At 45.0% G+C, this 22,478-nt stretch overlaps 1 protein-coding gene across 1 annotated transcript in view; it reads left to right on the top strand.

Annotated features, from left to right (window-relative positions):
* The window catches only part of LOC138299185 (E3 ubiquitin-protein ligase TRIM39-like), a 182,115-nt gene extending 160,224 nt beyond the window's left edge, over window positions 1-21,891 (top strand). Inside the window, exons 6-8 of the mRNA XM_069237280.1 lie at window positions 5,160-5,180; window positions 5,271-5,297; window positions 20,273-21,891. Coding sequence (XP_069093381.1) covers window positions 5,160-5,180; window positions 5,271-5,297; window positions 20,273-20,496 — 272 coding nt within the window. The 3' untranslated portion in view covers window positions 20,497-21,891. The remainder of the gene's footprint in view (window positions 1-5,159; window positions 5,181-5,270; window positions 5,298-20,272) is intronic.
* The last annotated feature ends 587 nt before the right edge of the window (window positions 21,892-22,478 follow it).

Below are 22,478 nucleotides of genomic sequence, written 5' to 3'. Positions count from 1 at the left end.
CAGCTAATAATTTAGTCTGCGAATGTTATTAAACAATATTCTAATCCTGCTGTTTGTAATAATACTGTTCAGCCCTCAGCTGACCTCTGAAAGTCTATCTTATTTTCAGAGAAAAATAAAAATATCCTCTTATTCTTTGCTAGGGCTTATCAGTCATCTCCATATGCTCTATGATCTGGTGCGACTAAGAAAAGGTGATTGGATTTGGTGCTCTTTACAAATGTATCTACGTTGTTCTTAAATAAAACGATTAAAATGGGTTCCCCACTAGATCCTTGCACTGTTCATGCTCTCTCTAATATCTTTGCCTAGTCATTACCCACCTCCCTAATACATTTGGCCATAGCCTTCTATCCTCTGGACTCCAAGAAATGCCTGATACTTCTCCTAAAAGAAATGCTGACTTGTTGTTTCTTAGCAATGCCTGATGGATTTCTCGGTTGCCCTTTTTGGCCCAAATCTGGGAGCAGGAAGTACACCAGAGAGTTTCTTGCTTTAGTGAAGTAAACAGCCTACTGGATCCTGTGCAGTCTGGTCTGTGCTTTCACCTGGGAGAGAACCCAGAGCTCTTGCTTTCATGGCTGATCTTTGCCTCTCATTACACTAGGGCAGCACTGATTCATTGGATCTTAGTGCAACATTTGATACAGTTTCTGATGGATTTCTTATAATCCCTTCTGATGAACAGGTAATGAAAAATTAAGTTATCTCCTAATAATTCCTCTTTTCATCCTCTGCCATGTGACGTCCCTCAGCAATCTCCCCTCACACAGATTTTCTTTTTTTCTCTTTTTGTGATTTTTCTAGTTCCATAATTCTGTGTTTTGGACTCTCATTAATGTCTTCAGCTGATAACCCACAAATCCTTGTGCCCTTCAGTGAAAATGTTAATTGGGTCCAATCTAACTTCAACAACTCTGTGGTAGAGATAGCCACTCAATGGGTAGTAATTTGTTGAAACTCTGCAGTAATTAGGTTGAAGTTTTGACTTTTGGAGCTGACCCATCTGTATGGGGATTGATGTAGTGGCCCTCAGAGTTAGGTTCTCCACCATCACCTTCGGCTTCTGCCTGTAATCTGAGAGTCATTGTTAACTTTTAATCAAGGAGTAGGTTAGTAAGGTCACTCCTACGTATGTCCTTTTTCATTTTATTTCCAATACTCATAAGTCATAACTGCAGGCATTCCACAGTATGAGTGCTTATCCTCTCATGCATGCACTACTTAACTCATTAAATGTAGGTCACTAGGCTTATTTAATGCAGCATCCGTAACTTGTTCAAAATACAACACCAGGTCTCCTTGGCTTATTTGCTTGTTCTTCTATTTTCTACCATCTGAACACTTTCAATTGTCTCCCTAAAGCCAAGCACATCTTCTTTAACGTTCTCTGTATCAACACCTTTTTTCTAACAAATTAGGACAATGCCTTTAACAGTGCCCCCACCTAGTAGACAGCTTAGATCACTGTGTTTCAGTACGTCCAACCTACTTCAACAAACTCCTTGCCCATCATACATTTGTCTACATCTGCCTATCTGGGTTTGTAACCATAATCTCTGTTATGCTCACCTTAGATATCCTTTCAGCAAGATTATCCTTTTTGGGTAACAGAGAGCTCTAGGCATATTTTAACATGACATAACATCTTCACGTTTTTTCTGTTATGCTGAGACTATTGCATATCAATCTAGAATTTGTTATTGCATATCTCCCTTTGATAAATATGTCTTGTCACATTTAATAAAGTTGGAGGTGTATTTTCTTAAGTGCAGAGATTTAGGCCCTCATTCCAACCCTGGCGGTCTATGACCGCCAGGGTGGATGTCGCCGGAAGCACCGCCAACAGGCTGGCGGTGCTTCATTTGGCATTCCGACGGTCGCCCAGCCGGGTCCGGCGGTTTCCCGCCGGATTACCCCCGGCTGGGAGAATCCTCCATGGCGGCGCCAGAAACAGGATGGCGGGAACAGGTGTCGTGGGGCCCCCTAACAGGGCCCCAGCATGATTTTCACTGTCTGCATAGCAGACAGTGAAAATCGCGACGGGTGCAACTGCACCCGTCGCACCCCTGCAACACCGCCGGCTCCATTCGGAGCTGGCTTCAATGTTGCAGGGCCTTTCCCGCTGGGCCGGCGGGCGCTCCCTTGGCGGGGGCCCGCCGGCCCAGCGGGAAAGTCTGAATGGCTCCCGCGGTCTTCTGACCGCGGAGCGGTCCTTTGGAGGCGTAAGTTTGACGGGCGGCGACTGCCGCCCGCCAAACTTAGAATGACCCCCTTAATCTTTTCAAATAGACAGGCTTCCCACTTTACTCTTTGAAATCAAGAGTTCCATACTGTAGTCTATTTCAAACATTGTAACTAAGATGATAAACGTAACACGAATACACATTGCATCAGTTTGATGTGGACTGCCTTATCACCATCATGTGGTGGCTTTCAGAGTTATGTTCTTTGCCATCACCTTCAGCTTTTCTCTGTAATCTGAGAAAAGTCTGTTTATATGTTAGCTTTGGGCTCAGAGTGACTTTCAAGGTGGTAAATCATCCCTACTTCAGGGTCTACAAGCGGCGAGGGCTAATTTTACCTGGTGTGAGATGCCCAGGTTTTCTTGTGCTGATAAAGGAGACCAGGACAAGATGGAGCTCTGGGATGCTTCTGAGATAGTGCCTATGAACTGTGGCCCACAAATTGGCGCACACCTCTGATCCATTCCTAGGGCAGAGTTCCACAAACCCATAGGGAACACCTATGCTCCTCCCATGTTCCTTCTTTGTTAGAACTGAAGGAGGCTGTCTGCATGTCTGAGCACATACCACGGATCTGGGTTCCATCCAATAAGACAAGGTTTCAGCTTCTCTGGAGAAAAATGGTCCAATGAAGGCTGCCTTAGAACTTCTGGAGGATTCCATGCAGGCATGTTGTGCAGGCACTAGACTTTGAGGTCAACTATCAACTCAAGGCTGCCCTCAGTGTGCCCATTGGAATGCCATATGTCCTGAGAGGCCCTCTGACATATCTGGCATGACAAGTCCTGTGAGGACCCCAGTTAGAGCTCCAGAAAGCATAAACAAATTATAGTCCTGGGCCTAGGCCCTAATTATGTTAATGGCGGGAAATGCCACCTACCGCCGCGGCGACACCCGCCAAAAGACCGTCGCTGCAGCTAACAATCATCCGCCAAATCATGACCACAGCCTGATTTCTGCCAGAAGAAGGGCGGAAATCTGGCTGTGGCCATACTGGCTGACGGTGTTAAGGGGCGCCGCTACTATGAGCAGCGCCACACCAGTAGACCGCCACCAGCCGTATTATGTCAAATAATACGGCCTGTCGGTGTTCTGCTGGCGGGCGCTACTGGCGGTAGCAGTGCCCAGTCCCGTCCCCTGCCGGAAGACCCCCTGGATGCAGGTAAGTCAGGTTTCCGACAGGGGATGGGGGTGCGGGCTGTTGTGGGGGTGTGTGTGCATGAATGTGTGAGTGTGTGCGTGAATGCGAATGTGTGTGTAGTGTTGTTTGCATGTGTGTGTGCATGTGTGAGCATGCGTGTATGAATGGAAATGTGAATGCATATCTACGTGTCAGTATGAATGTGTACGGATGTGAGCTTGAATGGATGCATGCGTGTATGCCATTGTGAGTGAGTGTGTGAATGCGTGGTGTGTGTATGCAATTGTGCGTGTATGGGAGGGTTGGGGGGAGCGTGGACGGATGGGGGCATGGGGTACGTCTGGGGATTGTTGGGGGGTGAGTGGGCCTCATACCACTGACAGGGAAGGAATTCCATGTCACTGGTAGGGTCTACTGCCATGGTTTTTGTGGCATTACGAACGCCAATAAAACCATGGCGGTGGCAGGGTCAAAATACCACCGGTGGTACAGTAGTGGCCGCCGGGCTAGAGATTATCTCCGGCCCGGCGGCTGCTACCACCATGGTGGTTAATGTGGCGGTAGTAACGCCAATATTACGACATTGGCGGGTTGGCTGAAGCTAACCCGCCAATGTCATAATGTTGGTGGTACTACCGCCACATTAACACCGACCACCGGGGTCATAATGACCTCCTCAGTATCCAGCCACTGAAACGAGGACTCTCTCAGCATCCAAGGTAGAGTTCCAAAAGTGTACTGGGTTTTCCCAGGCTTCCATAGGGAGCTCTATTGATAGAGGCTCCATTGTCTAGGGTACACTCCCCAGACTTGGACTCCACTGAGTGACACAGTGCTAGACAAGTCTTGGAGTTTAACTGGCACCCTTGGAAGCTAGGTCAATCTAAATGACGATCTACCCACAAGACAGGAGAATAAGGAACAGAACGAGGAGCACAAAAAAGGGAACTGGGCTCACAGATCAACAGGATTGGATTCAAGGTCATGGGCAGGCCTGGAGTACAGGTCAGCTCAGGACAGGAACACTAAGAGTTAAGACAAATAGATCACAGACCCAGGAACAGTACAGGCAAGACTTGGAACAATGACAATTACAGGAGGAATGAGGCTGGAACATGGGTGAGTGGGCCTAGTGGCTCAGGAAAAATTCCCTGATTGACTGAAGGTAGAGTGGTGCAAGAGGTGGAGGGTAAAAGTAGGAGGAGCACTAGAGGAGAGAAGTAGTGTCAGGGTGAAGGAGAGAATGGAAAAAAGTGAGGAGGAGAGAGTGATATGGAGGGTGGTGTGAAGGTCAGTTGGATTGTGTATGGATGAGAGTGAGGTAGAGGTGAAGAGGAGAGAGACATGAACAGATGAGGTATGGAGGGGGAAGCGGTTGAGGGATTGAGGGAAATCAAATTGTGACATAAAGGAGGACTGAGGGTGAAGTGTGGAAAAGACATTGATGTGACAGGGTAGAGAGTAAGTTACTTCTTCACAACTGTGACGGATATCCCTCGGACATCTAAATCCCATTATCTTCAATGGGTTTTATATTTTGGAGGATGAGATATTGGTCACCGTGGTGACGGAGTAACCTGTCCGCCGAGTACTAAGTCAGGCTCTAAGTATTGATACGGATATGATAGTGGTACAGGTGTGGAGTGAAGTGGGGGGAAGGTTGGGGAAAGTGAGTTGAGAAGGGTTCACAGGTTGTTTCAAGTATTAGGGATACAGGTAAGAATTGGCTATAATTGTTTGGGGTCTAATACAACATTTATTTTTTCTTACAGCAACAATTCCTGTAGAACTGGGTAAGATAATTAATTGTAATATGTTTGTATTTAGCTCTTCTCTATTGTTTTATTTGACTTCAAACACTAATTTTCTTTTCTTATTTTCAGAGGGGATATACATGAACACCTGTGCAAGTGAGTAGGACTTATTCACGTTGATAGTACCAAACTCTACACCCTCTTTTATAGGCTTCATGGAAGTGGTAAAGGCAAAGAATTTGGGTTATACTGAGCCTCTTGTGGGATTATGATCACCATGATCATGCTTACCCACTGGACGGGCTGTGATACCCTGGGGTGAAACTGAAACACAGGCAGAAGTTAGGACGCCCTAGGGTCCTATGGAGCAGGCAGAGTCTACAGAGTCTTTACACAGACTATGGCCCTCATTCTGACCCTGGCGGTCTTTGACCGCCAGGGCGGAGGACCGCGGGAGCACCGCCGACAAGCCGGCGGTGCTCCAATGGGGATTCCGACCGCGGCGGTAAAGCCGCGGTCGGACCGGCACCACTGGCGGGGTCCCGCCAGTGTACCGCGGCCCCATTGAATCCTCCGCGGCGGCGCAGCTTGCTGCACCGCCGCGGGGATTCTGACCCCCCCTACCGCCATCCAGATCCCGGCGGTCGGACCGCCGAGATCCGGATGGCGGTAGGGGGGGGTCGCGGGGCCCCTGGGGGCCCCTGCAGTGCCCATGCCACTGGCATGGGCATTGCAGGGGCCCCCGTAAGAGGGCCCCTACATGTATTTCACTGTCTGCTGCGCAGACAGTGAAATACGCGACGGGTGCAACTGCACCCGTCGCACAGCTTCCACTCCGCCGGCTCGATTCCGAGCCGGCTTCATCGTGGAAGCCTCTTTCCCGCTGGGCTGGCTGGCGGTCTGAAGGAGACCGCCCGCCAGCCCAGCGGGAAAGTCAGAATTACCGCCGCGGTCTTTCGACCGCGGAACGGTAACCTGACGGCGGGACTTTGGCGGGCGGCCTCCGCCGCCCGCCAAGGTCAGAATGAGGGCCTATGTCTGTAACAATATGGGGTCATCGTGAGGTGTGGGGGAGGTTAGGATCATGAGGTCAAATATTACAAGTAGGGACTAAGACAACAGGGGTTATAGCAGGTGAAGGGATGGGCTATACCAAAGGTCATAGCAAACTAAGGGAAGACCTTTGAAACTCTGGAATTGTAATGAATGGGAGCATGGGCATGAGAACATGGGGTTAGACTAAGACATGGGAGGGGCTCAGATAAACCGGGTTTGCAGCGCAGTGACTTTACTCACTTGTGGTTACAAAGCAACATGCTTCATGGTAATGATTTTGCTTTTCCAATATAATATAGTTTATAGAATTTTTTTTAAATGAGAATTATAGCCTTGGAGTCGATATACATGATATAATGGGCATTGATTGTTTAAAATCAGGTAACAATTTCCTATCATGTATTGAACTTAACCATTGTTCTCTTTCCATATCTCATTGAACAAAGATAGCTGTCTTTCCATGGTTCTAAGGATTCTGTGTCAAGTGGCACAATATGTTACTGGTTTTGTGATTGTTACCACACGCACTTCTGACATCACGCAGAGGACTACAAAGCATAAAGTGACTTTTGGTCTTGTTTGCGAAGAGTCCTTTAACATAGCAGGAATTGACTATCCGAGTCGACTTAATGGTATTGAATGATCAGAGCTTTTTGTCTAGAGCATTTTTTCAAAAACGTTTTTCAGAGTATAATCTGCTTCAGCCATGTTTGGTTAAATGTCTGACGATTGCAAATACTCATAGTGATCTAGAGAGGCAAGACTTTCAGTTTGGAATATCTTGTCCTCACTGTTAGCCAAGGCTACTTATATGATCTATACCCTGATTATTGACCTCCACGATTTTCCTGTTTGATACCTTAGTGATAGGACAAACTGTCCAGTGTTCTAGTGCATGCATGGCCACAATCTATCCTAGTGCATTAGTGTATTCATCTGCATATAATATCTGATTCTAAATTTATTTTCATTCTCAGTCTTGTACTGCAAGTCCAAAACTGGTTTCACTTTAGTATTCACAAGTTGATCTGCATATTTCACACTTGGATTTCTTGCCTGGTTTTGTACTGCATAATTAATCACAACTCCTGCAGGTTTCCATATTGCATGAGTAATCTCATGCCTCTCAGACTGAATCTTGATGCTCATATATTTTGTTATGTGACCACCTATAAACGTCTTGAATGTTTCCCAAACTGTAGTGAGTTATGCAGAGTATCTGTTGTAGATTTAATTTCAACACAGAGGAATTCTCAATGTATATGTCAGGGGCCTAGCTGGGTGACTTTGGGACAAGACTGGAATATAGGGTGTGTGAGCTCTTTGTAGGAAAATGGGATTTCCAGCGCTGGGGTAAAACATATACAAGTAAGTACCTGAAAGCTGTGCAGGAAGGTAGCACTGAGGCTGAGGGCTGGAGTATGCAGGGACAGACTTTATTCAGGAAATATAAAGTCGGTAAAGAGTAGCTCCTATAGAGAAGGGTCACTGGGAGGTTCTCTGTGCTAAAGTGCCGAAGGCACATGTCTTGGAGTTTAACCGGCACCCTTAAAGCTAAGACTATGAAAATGACAGTATAACCAGAAGAGAGGAGAATAGGTAAAAGAACAAGGAACACAAAACCAGACAATGGACTCGTGCAGGGTGGGCGGGGGAGGGAGGATGTGGCTGGGGGGGGGGGGTGTTTGGAGGATTGAATCAAGCTCAAGACCAGGCTGGGAATACAGGGCAGTTTCAGGACTAGAACACTAAAATTTAGGGCAAGTAGCAATCACAGAACCAATGAGGCAGGAACACAAGAGGCATAAACTAAATCAAAAGGCAAACCAGGTATCACAACCTCAAGGATGCAACTGAGCATGCGGAGACTCAACAATCAAGTCAGCTGCAATCTCCTGCACTCCGTGTTCATAGGGCTGAAATAGCAGGAGACACGGAGGAGGAGCACAGGCTTAGGGAAAGAACCAGTTGTAAGGAATAAACCAGATGCAAGGAATCAGGAAACCACCAATTAAGGGAAGGCTGAACTGGGACTTGGAAAAGGGAAGACCAGGCGAACCAGGAGACACAAGGCAGGGAATAGGAAAGCCTGGAATGGAGTGTGGATAGGAGCAAAGAAAGAGAAAATTCCAGAATGCAGAAATATGGTTCTTAGAATAACTGAAGGATCCAGGAACCAAGCTAGCTAGCTGACATGTTACACCCAGAACACGGTGTAGCTGGGACTTTTTCATGGTTGTAAGCAATAAAGCCCTTCCTGTTCATGGATGCTTCATCATTGGGCACCTCCTAGCATCTCTCCTGGGAGAGAGATGTTACTACACGTAGATATGTAGGAGAGCTTAGGGGGGATAAAAGGTAAATGGTTATCTATGCCACTAATGTGGGCTATAGGGGTGTGAGGGTGTGCAGAGGAGAATGGTAGGTTGTAAGGTAATAAAATAACCTACTAGGTAGAATAATACATTTTATTGGATTCACTAGTGGCAGGAGTAGGGGATAATTCTACCCACAAATGGAGGGCAACATGTTTCTGTCTGTGCCAGTCCTCAAACAAGGTGTCAGTGGGAGTCATCAGCACTCAAGTCACACTCTCTGCTTCTACATATGGGTTTGAAATACAAAATACTATCTCTGCTTCGTCTTCAAAAAAGTTCTAAATGCAATTTACTATTTACAACTCGAACAAATATCAATAAGTTTCTTTCGGGCATGTTAAGGTCTCAAAAAACTTCTCGGAAACGGTCATTGGAGTAAATTTCAAATTTATGAAATGTCTAAGTTTCTTCTGGGTAAATATAAGAAGGAAATTAGAAATTTCTGTGACCAGAGTATCACTTAGAGAATTTTCCATCACTCTCAGACTGGAGACAAAGTCAGATGAAAAGAATTGCTCTGCTTGACAAAGGGGTCTTAAATAATGGGGGAGCCCTGATTCTTAAATCTAGTTCTATGACCTGGAGGTTGAAATCCCATTCCCATAGTGCATGGGATGCCTTTTTAGAGTATCTTCTTCCACATTACTTATCTTCTATAGGCTGGAAGAAACGGAAAGTATGTTTTGATGAAAGGGTAGTCCAAAAGATGGGTTGCATGCTTACAAAAACGATAAAGAGAAGTGGAACAATCTGTAACCTCCACACATTGCATTGTTTTTAAACCTTGCCTGAAACCCACATGAAAATGGTTTAGATACAGAAATGTTCTCATACCTTGGGATTTCGGGTAATGAGGAATGTGTAAGGAAAATCCCATACTTCACTCTGCCTTAGTTAGAAGGTATTTAAAGGACTTAAGGTACTTAAAATGTCATTTGAAATAGGCCCTTGAACTTTTCATTGCAAAAAAGAACTACACAATGATATTCAAATTCAGTTTTAATTTTTATTCGCCATTTGACACTTGAGGGTTTGCCAAACAAAGTAAAAAATATGTATTCATGTTAAAACCATAATTTTATAAGAGTGGTAAAGTGTTGTAAAGTTGAGGGTTTTGAGAGAAGAAACATCAGAGATGGGTGGAAAATGCAGCCATAATGTATGTGTATTTTTATGTGCATCCTTGGGCCTTTAAGGTTTTTAGTGTAGCCTAAAATGATGTTCTTCACTCCCTTTGGTTGTGTTCCCATCCCATGTTATTAGCCTCATAGCAGCCTGGCTGCATATTTTGTATTGTCCATGGTCTATGTTTCGAGCTCCAGATTCTTCCCTCCGTCTGCATATGCCCTCCTTTCAAGTAGGATGTTTGATGACTTTTCAAATACTCCTGAACATTATCTACACATCTGAGCTGGTCCATTTTTCCCATTGCTTGTGTTTCTTGATTGTTTTTCTTCAGTGATCTTCATTCCTAGGTTGTTTGCTCACTCTTAACAGTAGTGCAGTGGTGGGTGTGATGACTAGATCCCTTGAATTGTCACCTTTGCTGCCCCACTACATGAGTTCCCCAAGAGGATGTAGTTGTGGTTGCCCTAGAGACAACTTTTGCTTAGCAGAATTCAGGTTTTTTTTTGGCTGACGTTTTGTCATCATAAATTGTGTTTTCCAGTGTAACCTTCTTGAGAAAAATAGCAAATTAAAATGGTTATACAAAATGTACTCTTTTAGTAGAGATTGCTAGGCCACTCACTCTAGGGTGAATGGGGGTATGCACAGTCACCATCAAACACGTTGCTTGTCCGGTCTTAGTGGGGAGGAAGAACTATCTACGACCACCATCAGACACATTGCTTGGCCACTCTCACTGAAGAGAGCAAGGGGTGTGCACAGCACATTACTTTTCTGGTGTCATTGCTCGCCCACAGGACATTTGGGCCCTATTCCGATCCTACCACTTGGTGACGCAGAGGCTCCCTCACCTCCTCCCTCTCTCTAGATTCACTTGTACCAACCCCCAGAGTTGTTCCGCTCTCATGGTTAATATGCGTCTTAAACCATTGTAGGTGTCTACTGTATCCCTCTATCTCCTCAGCATTCTGCATCCCAAATGCACTACTCCTGCTGTGACTTCTGTTGTTTTGTTTTCATTTGATTTGTTGTTTCCATACTCCATGGAAATAAAAAATACAGCTAGTTGAGGAGTGTGGGCTGAGGCAATTGATGATCAAACATCATGAAGGTGCTGTGGTCCAATATGTGACTGTTGTAGTGGTCCTGCAGGCATCATGTGTGCAAGATTGAAGTGATTTGAAACTCTGTGAGTGAAACTTTAAGCTGCTGTGCATTACTCAGATGGTGGTAGATCCGCCACATAGGCAGAAGCATAAAGGAACAGCATGTAGAAAGTATTGCAAGGTATAAAAATTCTCTGAAAAGCATATACTGATAACCAGTGGGCATCCCCAAGAAAATTGAACAAAGTAATCAAGGCTTCAGCAGCGATCAAGGTTTATCTCGTGGGCAATGGGGATGCTTCAAACCATGGCCCTCATTCCAACTTTGGCGGGCGGCGGAGGCCGCCCGCCAAAGTTGCTCCACCAGAATACCTCTGCGCGGTCCAGAGACCGCTGCGGGTATTCAGAGTTTCCCACTGGGCGGGCGGGCGACCGCCATAAGGCCGCCCGCCCGCCCAGCGGGAAACCACCTTCCATGAGGATGCCGGCTCCGAATGGAGCCGGCGGAGTGGAAGGTGTGCGACGGGTGCAGTGGCACCCGTCGCGCTTTTCAGTGTCTGCAATGCAGACACTGAAAAGCAATGTGGGGCCCTGTTAGGGGGCCCCTGCAGTGCCCATGCCATTGGCATGGACACTGCAGGGGCCCCACTACACCCGTTCCTGCCATCCAGGTTCTGGCGGTGTGAACCGCCAGAGCCAGGCTGGCGGGAAGGGGGTCGGAATCCCCATGGCGGCGCAGCTTGCTGCGCCGCCATGGAGGATTCCCCTGGGGAGCGGGAAACTGGCGGGAGACCGCCAGTTTCCCGTTTCTGACCGCGGCTGTACCGCCGCGGTCAGAATGCCCTGGGAGACACCGCCAGCCTGTCGGCGGTGCTCCCGCGGCCCTCCACCCCGCCAGGGTTGGAATGAGGGCCCATGTCTATCTCATACAGGGTGCCTGGAAAGGGAGGGTTGGTTTGTGCAAGGATCCAACGATCGAGGATGGGTGCTGTCAGGGTCCCCACTTGTCGGCAAGTCCTCCCGCCTTTGCAGGTTTATGTCCATCTGTTTATTACCCATATCCAAAATAAGTTGCTAGATTTCTCCAGGTTCAGTGAATGGATTGGTCACTCCATCTATCATGATCATCATAACAGCGGGGTCTAGGAGGCTGTATCAAATGTCAAACTTTTGTAGTCTAGGGAAATGGGCCAAGAATTGTTGCCTCAGAATATTAGCATCATACGAGTAATCCACCACTAGGGAAATTATGCTACCCTTATGGTCAAAAGAGCCAGAGCACTTAGAGGCCTGCATTAATTTCCTGACATGTTGGTAGCATAATAGACAGGCTCTGACAGGTGCAAGGATTGGGCATGTGAACTGGGATCTAGAACATAGTCTATGTGCCCTTTGGACTTCAAGTGATAGATGAAATTTCATGCCCCTTAATGTAGCAGAAGTTCTAAAAAAAAAAAAAAAAATGATTAGATTTACTCCTCTATCCGATTGTAGAAGCCCCAGGAACCAAAATTGTATTACTCCTGCTCCGATCTTCCAAGTCAGGGACATTTCTCCATATGTTCCAAAGTACATTGTCACCAGTCTGGTGTATTAGCATACTTGCCCTCCAAGTCCGTAAGGTGTTGCTCTGCAATGTACATTTATGATTAGAAATGGGCAAGTTCAGCACGTAAACTTTCAAATTCCTGATTCTTAGAGGCTTTCATCTTGCCCACAGTAACTTTTAAGCCTATCAATTCTGCTATCAAAGAGTCCACTGTAACCCATTGACTTTGTTTGTGTGACAGTCGTCACTGGTCACTAAGGACCTTTGCCTATACCTGTCTCTGAAAAAAGTGGTTTGACATTCTGCGTCACTAGTAGGGGCATGGCACCAAGATCTCAATGATGTAATAAGGTAATCGGACTGTCTGCCACTAGTGGTCGTACCAATGGGACAGGAAGGTTCTGATTGCTAAGCTACTTCAATATCACCAGGAATAGAAATCTCACAGGGCTCTCGCAGGGGCAGGGTAAATGGGCAGTGCCAGTAGTTATAGAGAGAGATAACAGGGGAAGGCAACCTGCCCAATCCAAGATGGCTTCCATTTGGGCTAAGCAGTTGCTCCCATTAGATGAGTGGGAAGGATCACCAGCCTGGTGTCCATAAACAGGCAAGGGGAAGGCTCACCCACTCCTGTCATCCCTCTGGTTCCAGGCCCAGTGCCAGTCATGGCACTCAGTAACTGTGGGTTGCGGGAACCGGAGGTAGCTTACTGTGTCGGAGAAGAAGCAGGACATGGCAGCATCAGCACCTCCGGGCCGGTCAGAGTCTTGGTCTTTCCAGGGATGAACAGTGGTAAAATAAGTTAGGAGGCGAGGGTATCCCCTTAGTTTCAATGTCTAAGTACTAGGCCGCATTTTGTGATACACAGGCGGAGGTGTAAATGGAAGTGGTGAGCAAGGGTGCCTAGCAGATGAGTAAGCTCACTCCAACTCCTGATCTCGGTGATGTCTTTTGGATGACACATTCACTTAATCAGGCCACCAACTGTGGACATTGGCAAAATAGCCAGCAGAGTGCAGGAGGAGTTTAGATGTCAACCATCTCACTCGTGGCCAAGCTTGGTCTTCTGTTCTTCTTTCAGTGATGGAAATAACTAGTTTGGAGAATTTGTTTTATAAACTTCTGACAGTAGTTGGCTACCCATTTTCCTTGTTTGAGGGCGGTATCTGCCAATCTAAAATCTCCTGAACTTTGTGATCATTCATAGCCAGGCCTTCTGCGGAGATGACTGATGACTGCTGAAAAAGGCACTTTTCAGGTTTAGCCAGAAGTTTAGCCAAATCTAACTTCCTTCTCATCTCCCTACTGTTGGTGATGGTCTTTTGAGAAAATAAATATATCATTTAAGATAGAAGATCATTGAGGATAAGAGAGGATCACAAAATATAGCTATCATGAACCTTTGGAAAACAGATGGAGCATTACACATGCTGAAAAGCATAACTGTATTCGAAGAGGCCAAGGAAAATTTGGTCTGCGCTTTTTGACTTATCACCGGGCTGGGTGCATAATAAGTAATAAGCTTCCCTCAAATGTACTATGGAAAAGAGTTTTGCAAGGAAATCAGACTAAGGGTGATTGTTACTGACCTTAAATTGATCATTTATTTAGGCCCCTGCAATGTATGCATGGGCATAAATTGGGGAATCGCACTTTGAAACAAAAAAAATAATGATGCCCCAGACTCTCAGTACATTCTTTGTGTTTGTATCAAGGTACTCCTTTGCTAGAGGTGGCAAAAAAAAGACTTGACCAAAGGGCACAACAGCATTGGGAACCATGTCTATTGTGCAATTGAAAGAACATTGCTGAGAAAGCTCTCTTTCCTGAGGTTCAGAAAAAGATCTGAAAATTCTTCGTAGGGCTACTACTGACATGTTGCAACATAAGTCTGCAGATCTAAAGTTCACACATTTCCAAAATTCCCTCGAGTAGAGTATTTTTGAACCTGACAATCAAACATCTTTTTGAACTACAGCAAATTACCCAGAAAGTTATCCAGGAGAGGAGTAGCCCAAGAGATGAGAGGTGTGGCCCAGACTAGGGCATTTCCCACTGAGCTAATAATATTAGAACCTACCAAGGCCTTATCTTATCTGTGACATAGATATGGGGTTGAAATGAAGTGAATCTGGCAAACATCCAAAAATTATTTTAATTTGTGATGATTCCTTCTAATCAAATTCACAGGGGGTCTAAGGATCATACTTAAAGTACTGCCAAGGACTGCCTAAAGACAGCATTCTTGTTAGTTAACATTTGTACTTGAACAGGCAGTCAGTCAATAATCTTTATTTGGCTAAAAAGCCATCAAATTTAATGTGAAACATGAAATCAGAAAATCCTCATAAATTCATAAATTAATTTTGAAACATCAATGCAAACAAATTAAAGCTTAATCGAAAAACAACCTCAAAAACAGATGTGATTATATTAAAAATATGACTTCAATACCATAGTAACTCATATATTTATATCCTATCTTAAAGTATCTAAAACCTCAAAATGTTCCTAATTGTGAAGCTACCTCTAATAAAATGTATAATTGCAAGTCTAGTTGTTGTAAAAGCATCAGCTCGGCCTTTAACATCTAACATTGTATTGACGTAAAATTGGAACCAGAAAGGAGATCCTTAGGGCTGAGTATAAAGTGCAAAATAGCATAAAGTGAGTGATATTTGTCTAGAAACACTATCACAAAAGTATTGTAAGGCAAGGGGACACATTTTGAAGCCAAGTTCTCTGCAATGGAAAAGCTACCATATAGTGCACTGTGCTCAATCTTAAACAATTCAAGTAAAATCGGTAGCTGGAATTCCTTAAGAAGGTTTAGTAAGGATCCACACCCCATCCCTCCCTTGAAGTAGACACTGAGGAGTACTTGATCACTGTCTCCATAGATTCACCCCTTTGCAGCTGCTCCATCATAAGGTATTTATAACATAACTGTTTAAACCTATCTTTAAATCTAAGGATTATGGTTGGTGAGTTCTTCAAATGTTCTGGGATACCCATCAATTGAAAAGTTTTCTTTACATAAGTAAATCAGGGGATCCACTCTAAATTATTGACGGCAATACAGTCTTTAAGAAATGTTCTAACCAAACCCACTTTGGGTTTACCCCCATTTTATTGCTCCATAAAATGAGTACTGCTAGACCAATACATCCTGCAAATAGGCCATCTCTAGTTCCTTATGACAAATGAAAGTAGCCAAACTCCGGGATACTGATAGTAACCTACAAGTAAGGCAATTTTCGGCACATTGGAGAATATCCGAATTGCTGTATCCCCAAATGGCTGCTCCATACGCCCCTACCGAAATGCATTTGCTCTTATAGATTTCTAATAATTCCTTCACTGGCTTATATGGTAGACTATAGGGCAACCTAAAATTTTCCTCAGTTGCTCTGGTGAATTGTTGTAACCTCAGAGTTAAAAGAGGGCCCCAGCTTAATGACAAATTAAATGGAATTCCCAGGTAATTGAAAGTCTTTGTCTATTCCAGGTGGACACCTTACATTTGATACGACAGGGTCTTGATATTGGAGGGCCCACAAGTTATAACAAATTATTTAGAGAAATTTACTTTGAAATCCACGTTCTCCATAAGAGATAAAAATTAGTTGAACAAGATTTGGAGGCCATTGGCTGGTCTGACAACAAAGAATGCAACGTCCACATAAGAAAATAGGAATGGAATGGTTCCCCATCTGGGGTATGTCTTTTTCCTTACATGATAAATAATGACTAACCCCCTTTATATAAAGTAGAAACAAAATGGGCTCAGGAAACACCTGAGTATCATATCAGGGTTATATCTGATTAGTGAAGTTAATTCACCTAACAGGCCATAGCGTAACTTAACTGATGTTCCCCAATGCACACATCTTATCAGGGTGAGCAATTCTTTTTCCACCCCGTCAACTCCATAAAGGCCCAAAGTTTGGAGCGATTTACCAAATCGAAGGCACTGGAGAGGTCCATAAGTGCTAAATGGAGAGCACCTCCTCGTGTCATTACTTATTTTCTTGCTAAAAGATAAAGATTAAAACACTGTTCCACAGTGCCAATTCCAAATCGGAAACCAAACTGCATTTTTGATAAAATATTATTTTCTTCAGCCTAAGTTTTCAAACAAGATATAAATAATTGTCCCAAAATCTCAGCACTATAATCAATTAATGGAATCAGGAGATAGCAACTAGGTGAACTACTTGAAGAGGTATATTGTTGTTGAGGTGTATTGTCACAGCCTGTCAACAGCAGTCCTTCTTAGTGACAACTTTAAGGTTCTATAGGTTCGCAGATATTGTCTATTGCTTCTTGTGGTAAATTCCGCCTCAACATTTAAATCTGGCTCCAGGCTTTACCACAAAAACAAAACTCAAGGGATGGGAAAAAAAAGAATCCCAGGAACAAAAAATCTTCCAAGAGTCAGGCAAATTACATGGAAAAGCAACTTCTGAAGTGCTGGATCAGAACAATAGAAATACAAGCAGGAGCAAGGAATCTGAACAGAAACCAGAGGCGAGCAACTAACTACAAGAAATGCTGTGATGCATCGGATTCCATCCAGATCTCCTTATATTCTGAAGACCTTCCTGAAAGACCGGAAGTAGTTATCTCCATCAAACATGGGGCAAAGAAAGGGAAGTGAAAGAAAATGAAAGCCTCTAACACGAAATGGAAAATCAGAACTGGAATTAGTAAAAAGGTAGAACTGGAATAATCATTCCAATTAATACATCCAATGTTAAGGCGCCGCCTGCATAACTCTCCAGTTAGGGAGAAGAATAAGAGCTTTGCAAGTCCAAAGAGTTTCTTGTGCCCTATGAAGCCCAACAAGATCAACACAACATGGAAGCCAGCGTGGAGCAGTGCTGATTTAAAACTGTCCATGTCGCATGTTGGTGCATCAGGAAGGCAAGTGGACACAAGACCAGCGAAGGTAGGACTCTTCCTCTTGGGAGACCTAGACTTTTATTATAGGTGGAGCAGCACCATAGGCTATTAAATAAAACACATAAGAAGTTTTTGTACAGTGCACAGCCTGAACTAAAGTAGTTGAAGGTGCTCTTGTATATCATAATGAGCTCAAAGTTGGTTTGAGAAAAGTATTTGCATAGGACTACACAGTTTGGTCAAGCAGGGAAGCCGCGATAAGTCCCAGATCCCAGTCTGTGCAGTTCAGCCACTAGATGGCTATTTCTTTCTGACATCAAAGGTTCATAATTTAATTCTTGGAAGATAAGATTAGAGGGTTGGTGACAGGCAGATTGCACATTTTTATTTGTGGCATTTTTATATTTGTCAGAGGTCACTGTGGGAGTGAAGGGAGAGTGGTACCTGTGTTAGTGTACTGTGAGCAAATTCAAATTTTATAATCAGTGCGTCTAGTTAATGAAAACCATTGCACTTGTACAAAGTAAAACAGTAAAATCAAACCACCATTCTTAAAAGAAAATAGAATCATAACAAATAAAACCATGGAGTTATGTCCTGTTCAAAGCAGGTGACATAGGTACTGCAGGGTTCTAGTGTTAGCTTCCTGGCTGAAGGCTTATTACAGAGTCTTGTTGTCAGCCATGAGTGCATTGGCCAGGGCGCGCTCCATGCCTTCCAAATATCTCACTGTGTGGGTGATCAGTTTTTGGTTGGTGGAGGTGAGGCAGATTACTGACGCATGTCTGCATCTACGGACCCCCAGTTGAATGCACAGCGATCTCCGGAGTCTGCAACGCCCCTCCAGGGTCCAGGGGCACAGGCAGACCACGTGGGGCACCGTTTCTGGTGTTAGCCCATACAGCCGGCAGAGTCTGTCCTTTGGTGTTTGTTTGCCATGGCCTCTCATGTATGTCTACCAGGTGGACCACCCAGCAGTAGATCAAGAACTTCCTCTTGGTGCTGTAGGTTACAATTTCACCCAGATATGACTGGGGAGCTAGGATCTTGTAGCTGTTCAGAACTAGCCAGCCATGGTGCCTTTTCTTGAGGGCTGTCTTGTTTTCAGTGAGGGACAGAAGCCTTATTGTTCTTTTGGTGAAGGTTTTGAAACGTTTGTGGTTAAGCTCCGATGTCCATTGGCTGTCGATGTCGAACTGCTTTAGTGAAGGTATATTCTCGCCAGTGATCGAGGTTTCATCATTATTTCTTCCCAGATGTCATGGTTTATGGTGTTTGTGGCCGCAGCCCTTGTTTTGTGAAGAAAGTTGATAAAAGCTGCTCTCCTTGCTACGGTCTGTTTGAGTAGGCTGAACTCCAACCTTATCTGTGCTTTTGATGTATGCCTTGGGAGCCTGAACAATTGCCTGTAGATGCTTGCTACTGTAGCATCCATGACCTTTGCGTCCCTGCAGCGGAGTGCAATACTGACGTAGGCTAATGTTGTAATCACCTTTGCTCTTGCTACTTCTAGCAGTGGCCTGAGTGAGTACCTGTTCAGTTTTGTCGACAGAGACCGTAGCCCCATGAAGAGCGCACCCCACTTCTGTCTTATGTCTTCTTTATGTCTGAGAAAGGAACCATGGTGACCAAAAAGAAGGCATAGATATTTCTAAGTTGTTGTTTCTTTAAGCGTGATTCCACTCAGCCCCCAGGTTATTGCCCCTTTTAGGGATCTCTTGCCAATTATCATGATTTTGGTTATTTTTGTGATTGATTTGTAGCTCGTTCTCAAGGGCGTAGTCGTCCGTGGTTTCAGGAGGCGTTGCATGTCTACCCTTGTTCTGCTGAGCAGCACAACATCTTTGACAGTTGCTTCTTTCCCAACCGTGGTGTGTGAGAGTTGACTGAGGATAGCGCTGTTGAAAAGTATGCCATGGATAGATTGAAAAGTGTAGGGCCCAAGGCACAGCCCTGTTTTAGGCCTTTAGTCATTGGGATCTTCCTGGATAGGTTTGACCCATTGCCCTGTTTAATCCTGACCCACGTGCTGGTGTACAGGGTCTCAATAACTTTCAGCAGTTGCTGTGGGATTTACCAGCTATTAGGTTTCTTTCAGAGTCTGTTACGAATGATGCTGTCAAAGGCTGCTTTGAAGTCGATGATGCAGAGATAGAGTGGGAGCTTCGTGGCCTTTGAATAGTCCAGTATGAGGGATAATGCCATAATGTTAGTGTCCGTGCCTGAATTACAGGTTATCCTGGTTTGGTTTGCAGGGATTATTGCTTTTGACTGGTCCAGTTGACCAGGTTCTCCAGGAGAGCGCTAGCATAGCACTTTGCTTTGTTGTCTATTAGTGCGCTCAGGCAGTTGTTGCGGGTTTTGACTTATCGCAGCCTTTGTTTATTGGAGAGATTATGGATCCCATCCAGGATTCCGAGATTGGTTCCCCGGACAGGGCGTGGTTGAAGAGGGGGCCATGGCTACGGCCCACTGGGGAAGGTCCAGTTTGTAGATGGCCTGAGGAACACCATTTGGGACGGGGGCTCTCGTCTTTCTCCCTTTGCCTTTTAGCCATTGGATAGCTGCACAGGTGATGGCTAGTTCACTGTCCACATTGCTGTAGTTGCCGCCAGCTGGGTTGCCGGGCTGGATTGGCCTGCCCAGGCCACTGATGTTGACGTGATCCTCTGCACCTTTGGTTTGCTGGAAGTGTAATTTCAGAAAAGATGCCCAGTTCGCCTCCAAGATGTTTGAGTCCGAGATTGGGCCTTGTTGCTTTTTCAGGGCATTTACAGTACTCCAGAATTGGCTGGCGTTATTATGTTTTATGTCCCAGATGTCTTTAGCCCAGAGCTCCCATACCGCCTGTTTCAGCTTTCCTTTTGCTTGTTTCAATTTGATGAGGTGACACTCTTGTTCAGGAAACTGAGGAACGAGCATCATGTCCTGACATCCTGTGTGTGACAATGACCCTCAGTGCGTTACGTCACCTTATAACACTCTGACATCTGCTTCTGTATCTTGCAGCTGAGGTGACCCTGGATCCCGACACTGGGAATCGGAACCTCGTCCTATGCGAGGACGGAAGGAGTGTGAGAAACGGAGACAGAGCACAGGATCTGCCGGACACCCCCCAGAGATTCGATCCTACTGTCACTGTCCTGGAGAGAGAGAGGCTGAACTCACAGAGGCATCAATCGGAGGCGTATTCGCAATACATAGGAGCCTGGATCCTGGGGTTGTATGACTAGGCTGTGTGTAGGAAGGGGGAGATCTCACTATCACTTAAGAATGGATACTGGACGGTGCTTCTCAGAGATAGTAAATATGAATCTGCCACCTCCCCTCCCACTCTCCTGACGCCCCCTTTACACCCCAGGGCTGTGGGTATCTTCCTGGAGTATGAGGGGGCAGGCTGTCCGCATACAATGTAGATGACCGGTCTCTGCTCTTCACATTCTCCGGGGCCTCCTTCCCCCCCACCCTGTGGCCCTTCTTCAGTCCAGGAGTCAACAAGGGAGGGAGGAACGCGGGGGTGATGCAGTTCCTGCCGGTGACAGGATGGGAGGGAAGAGACCCTCAGCAGCGCCGGGTGAGAGGGGGCTGCAGAATATCAAATTATTCAAGTTTTTGTAAATGGCCCATGAAATCTTCCCCATGAAATCACGTTTCAGCACAGCCTTCCTCTGCTGTGAGCTTTTTATTGTAAAGTGTGGGGTGGATGTAGGGAGGGGCTGTACCCCCACTCACAAATCTCCAGTGTATGTACAGCATTGATGCAATGACCCCTGAACCCTGCAGCATTTGTAGCTGAGCTATGGCTGAGCCTGGTCACTTACTTTGATGCTGGACAAGGAGAGCTCCTGTCTGAGGACAAATTAGGGCTTAAGACACAGACATTGTCGATGTATAATCACTGGGGGGGGGGGGGGAGCTGAACCCTATACCTCAAACAGTCCCACTCACTTCTCTCCAGGAGGTGCCCCAGCCACCTAACAGTAATAATACTGATGCAGCGGTTATACAGTCATTGTTTCCACTTCATAGCACTACTTTTCACTTCATTGCACTGTTCGTAATGGGTGTTAATCTTCCACTGAACAGGAAATTGAAATTATTTACCCTGGGATCCCATAAAGTAAAGATATTATCAGCAAGTACAAATGTGATAGAAAATCTATTCTGGCTTAATTGGTGGCAAACAGGCTGCATTTAAAAATAACTAAGGGGTTGTGGCACCTACTGCAGAGATCTTTTTGTGCCCAGCAATTATCATGGGATAATAATGGTAAGTCGTTAATGCACATGATGGCAAGATCTATGTTTTGTCTGGACACAGTTTTGACTCATGATAAAGTAGCATAGAGGGTTAATGTGCCTGCTGCAAATCACAAAGCTTAGAATGTAGCTCACAAGTTTGTTTTTTAGGTGGATAGATATGTTGTTTACTGCTTTTGTCACAGAGATCTTGCAGTTCGTGAGCTACAATCCTTCTAATGGAACACAGTGAGCTATAAACCAATACTACAATAGGCTTAAATGCAAACTGCAAGGCATACGTTTAGACCTACAGTGCTTTTTCTCAGTGTTTCATTGTTGGATGCTAAAATGGTTCCTTTGGGTAATAATAAAGAATTATTAGTTCAGACAGCCCTCCTCCTGCGCAGTGATTTACACTCTTGTATAAGCCATTTTCTTTGTTTAATGTGCATGAGATGCAAAGCGCCTTGACACCCTACAAAGGGACAAGCAATGCTTTAAAAGAAGAAAATGCTAAATAAATTAGTAATTGCTTTTTTAATCGTTATTAGTGTAATTACTCTTGCAGAGAGATACATCTGACATTATAACTGTGCATGGCTATTTCTTACAAATATGGTTAAACAAAGTAAAAAAAACCTGCCTCTAAAGCAAAGCTGTCCTTAAGAACATAAAAACTGATAATGAGTTATCTCCCGCCATTGCAATGGCATCTAAGTGCCAGGCTACAGATCGCTCCAGCGAGGATGAGACCCCATTGCATTGGGATCTAGGTGTCAGGCTCCAGAAGTGGATATAGGAGCAGCTTATGTGTAACTCCAGGACAATTAGTTGTTATTTCATAACAGCATCATATTGCATATTGCAGTCAATTAACATGGACTGAATCAATAAAGACAATATCCAGTACAAAAAGCATCATCTGCAAGCAAATATATGAACAGAAAGTGCCCAGCTGGCTTTACGTCCCAAA

Source organism: Pleurodeles waltl, chromosome 6 (genome assembly GCF_031143425.1).
Source record: "Pleurodeles waltl isolate 20211129_DDA chromosome 6, aPleWal1.hap1.20221129, whole genome shotgun sequence".
In the NCBI taxonomy this organism is placed as follows: domain Eukaryota; kingdom Metazoa; phylum Chordata; class Amphibia; order Caudata; family Salamandridae; genus Pleurodeles; species Pleurodeles waltl.
The sequence above is the reverse complement of the archived record's forward strand: the minus strand, read 5'-3'. Positions and strand labels throughout refer to the sequence as shown.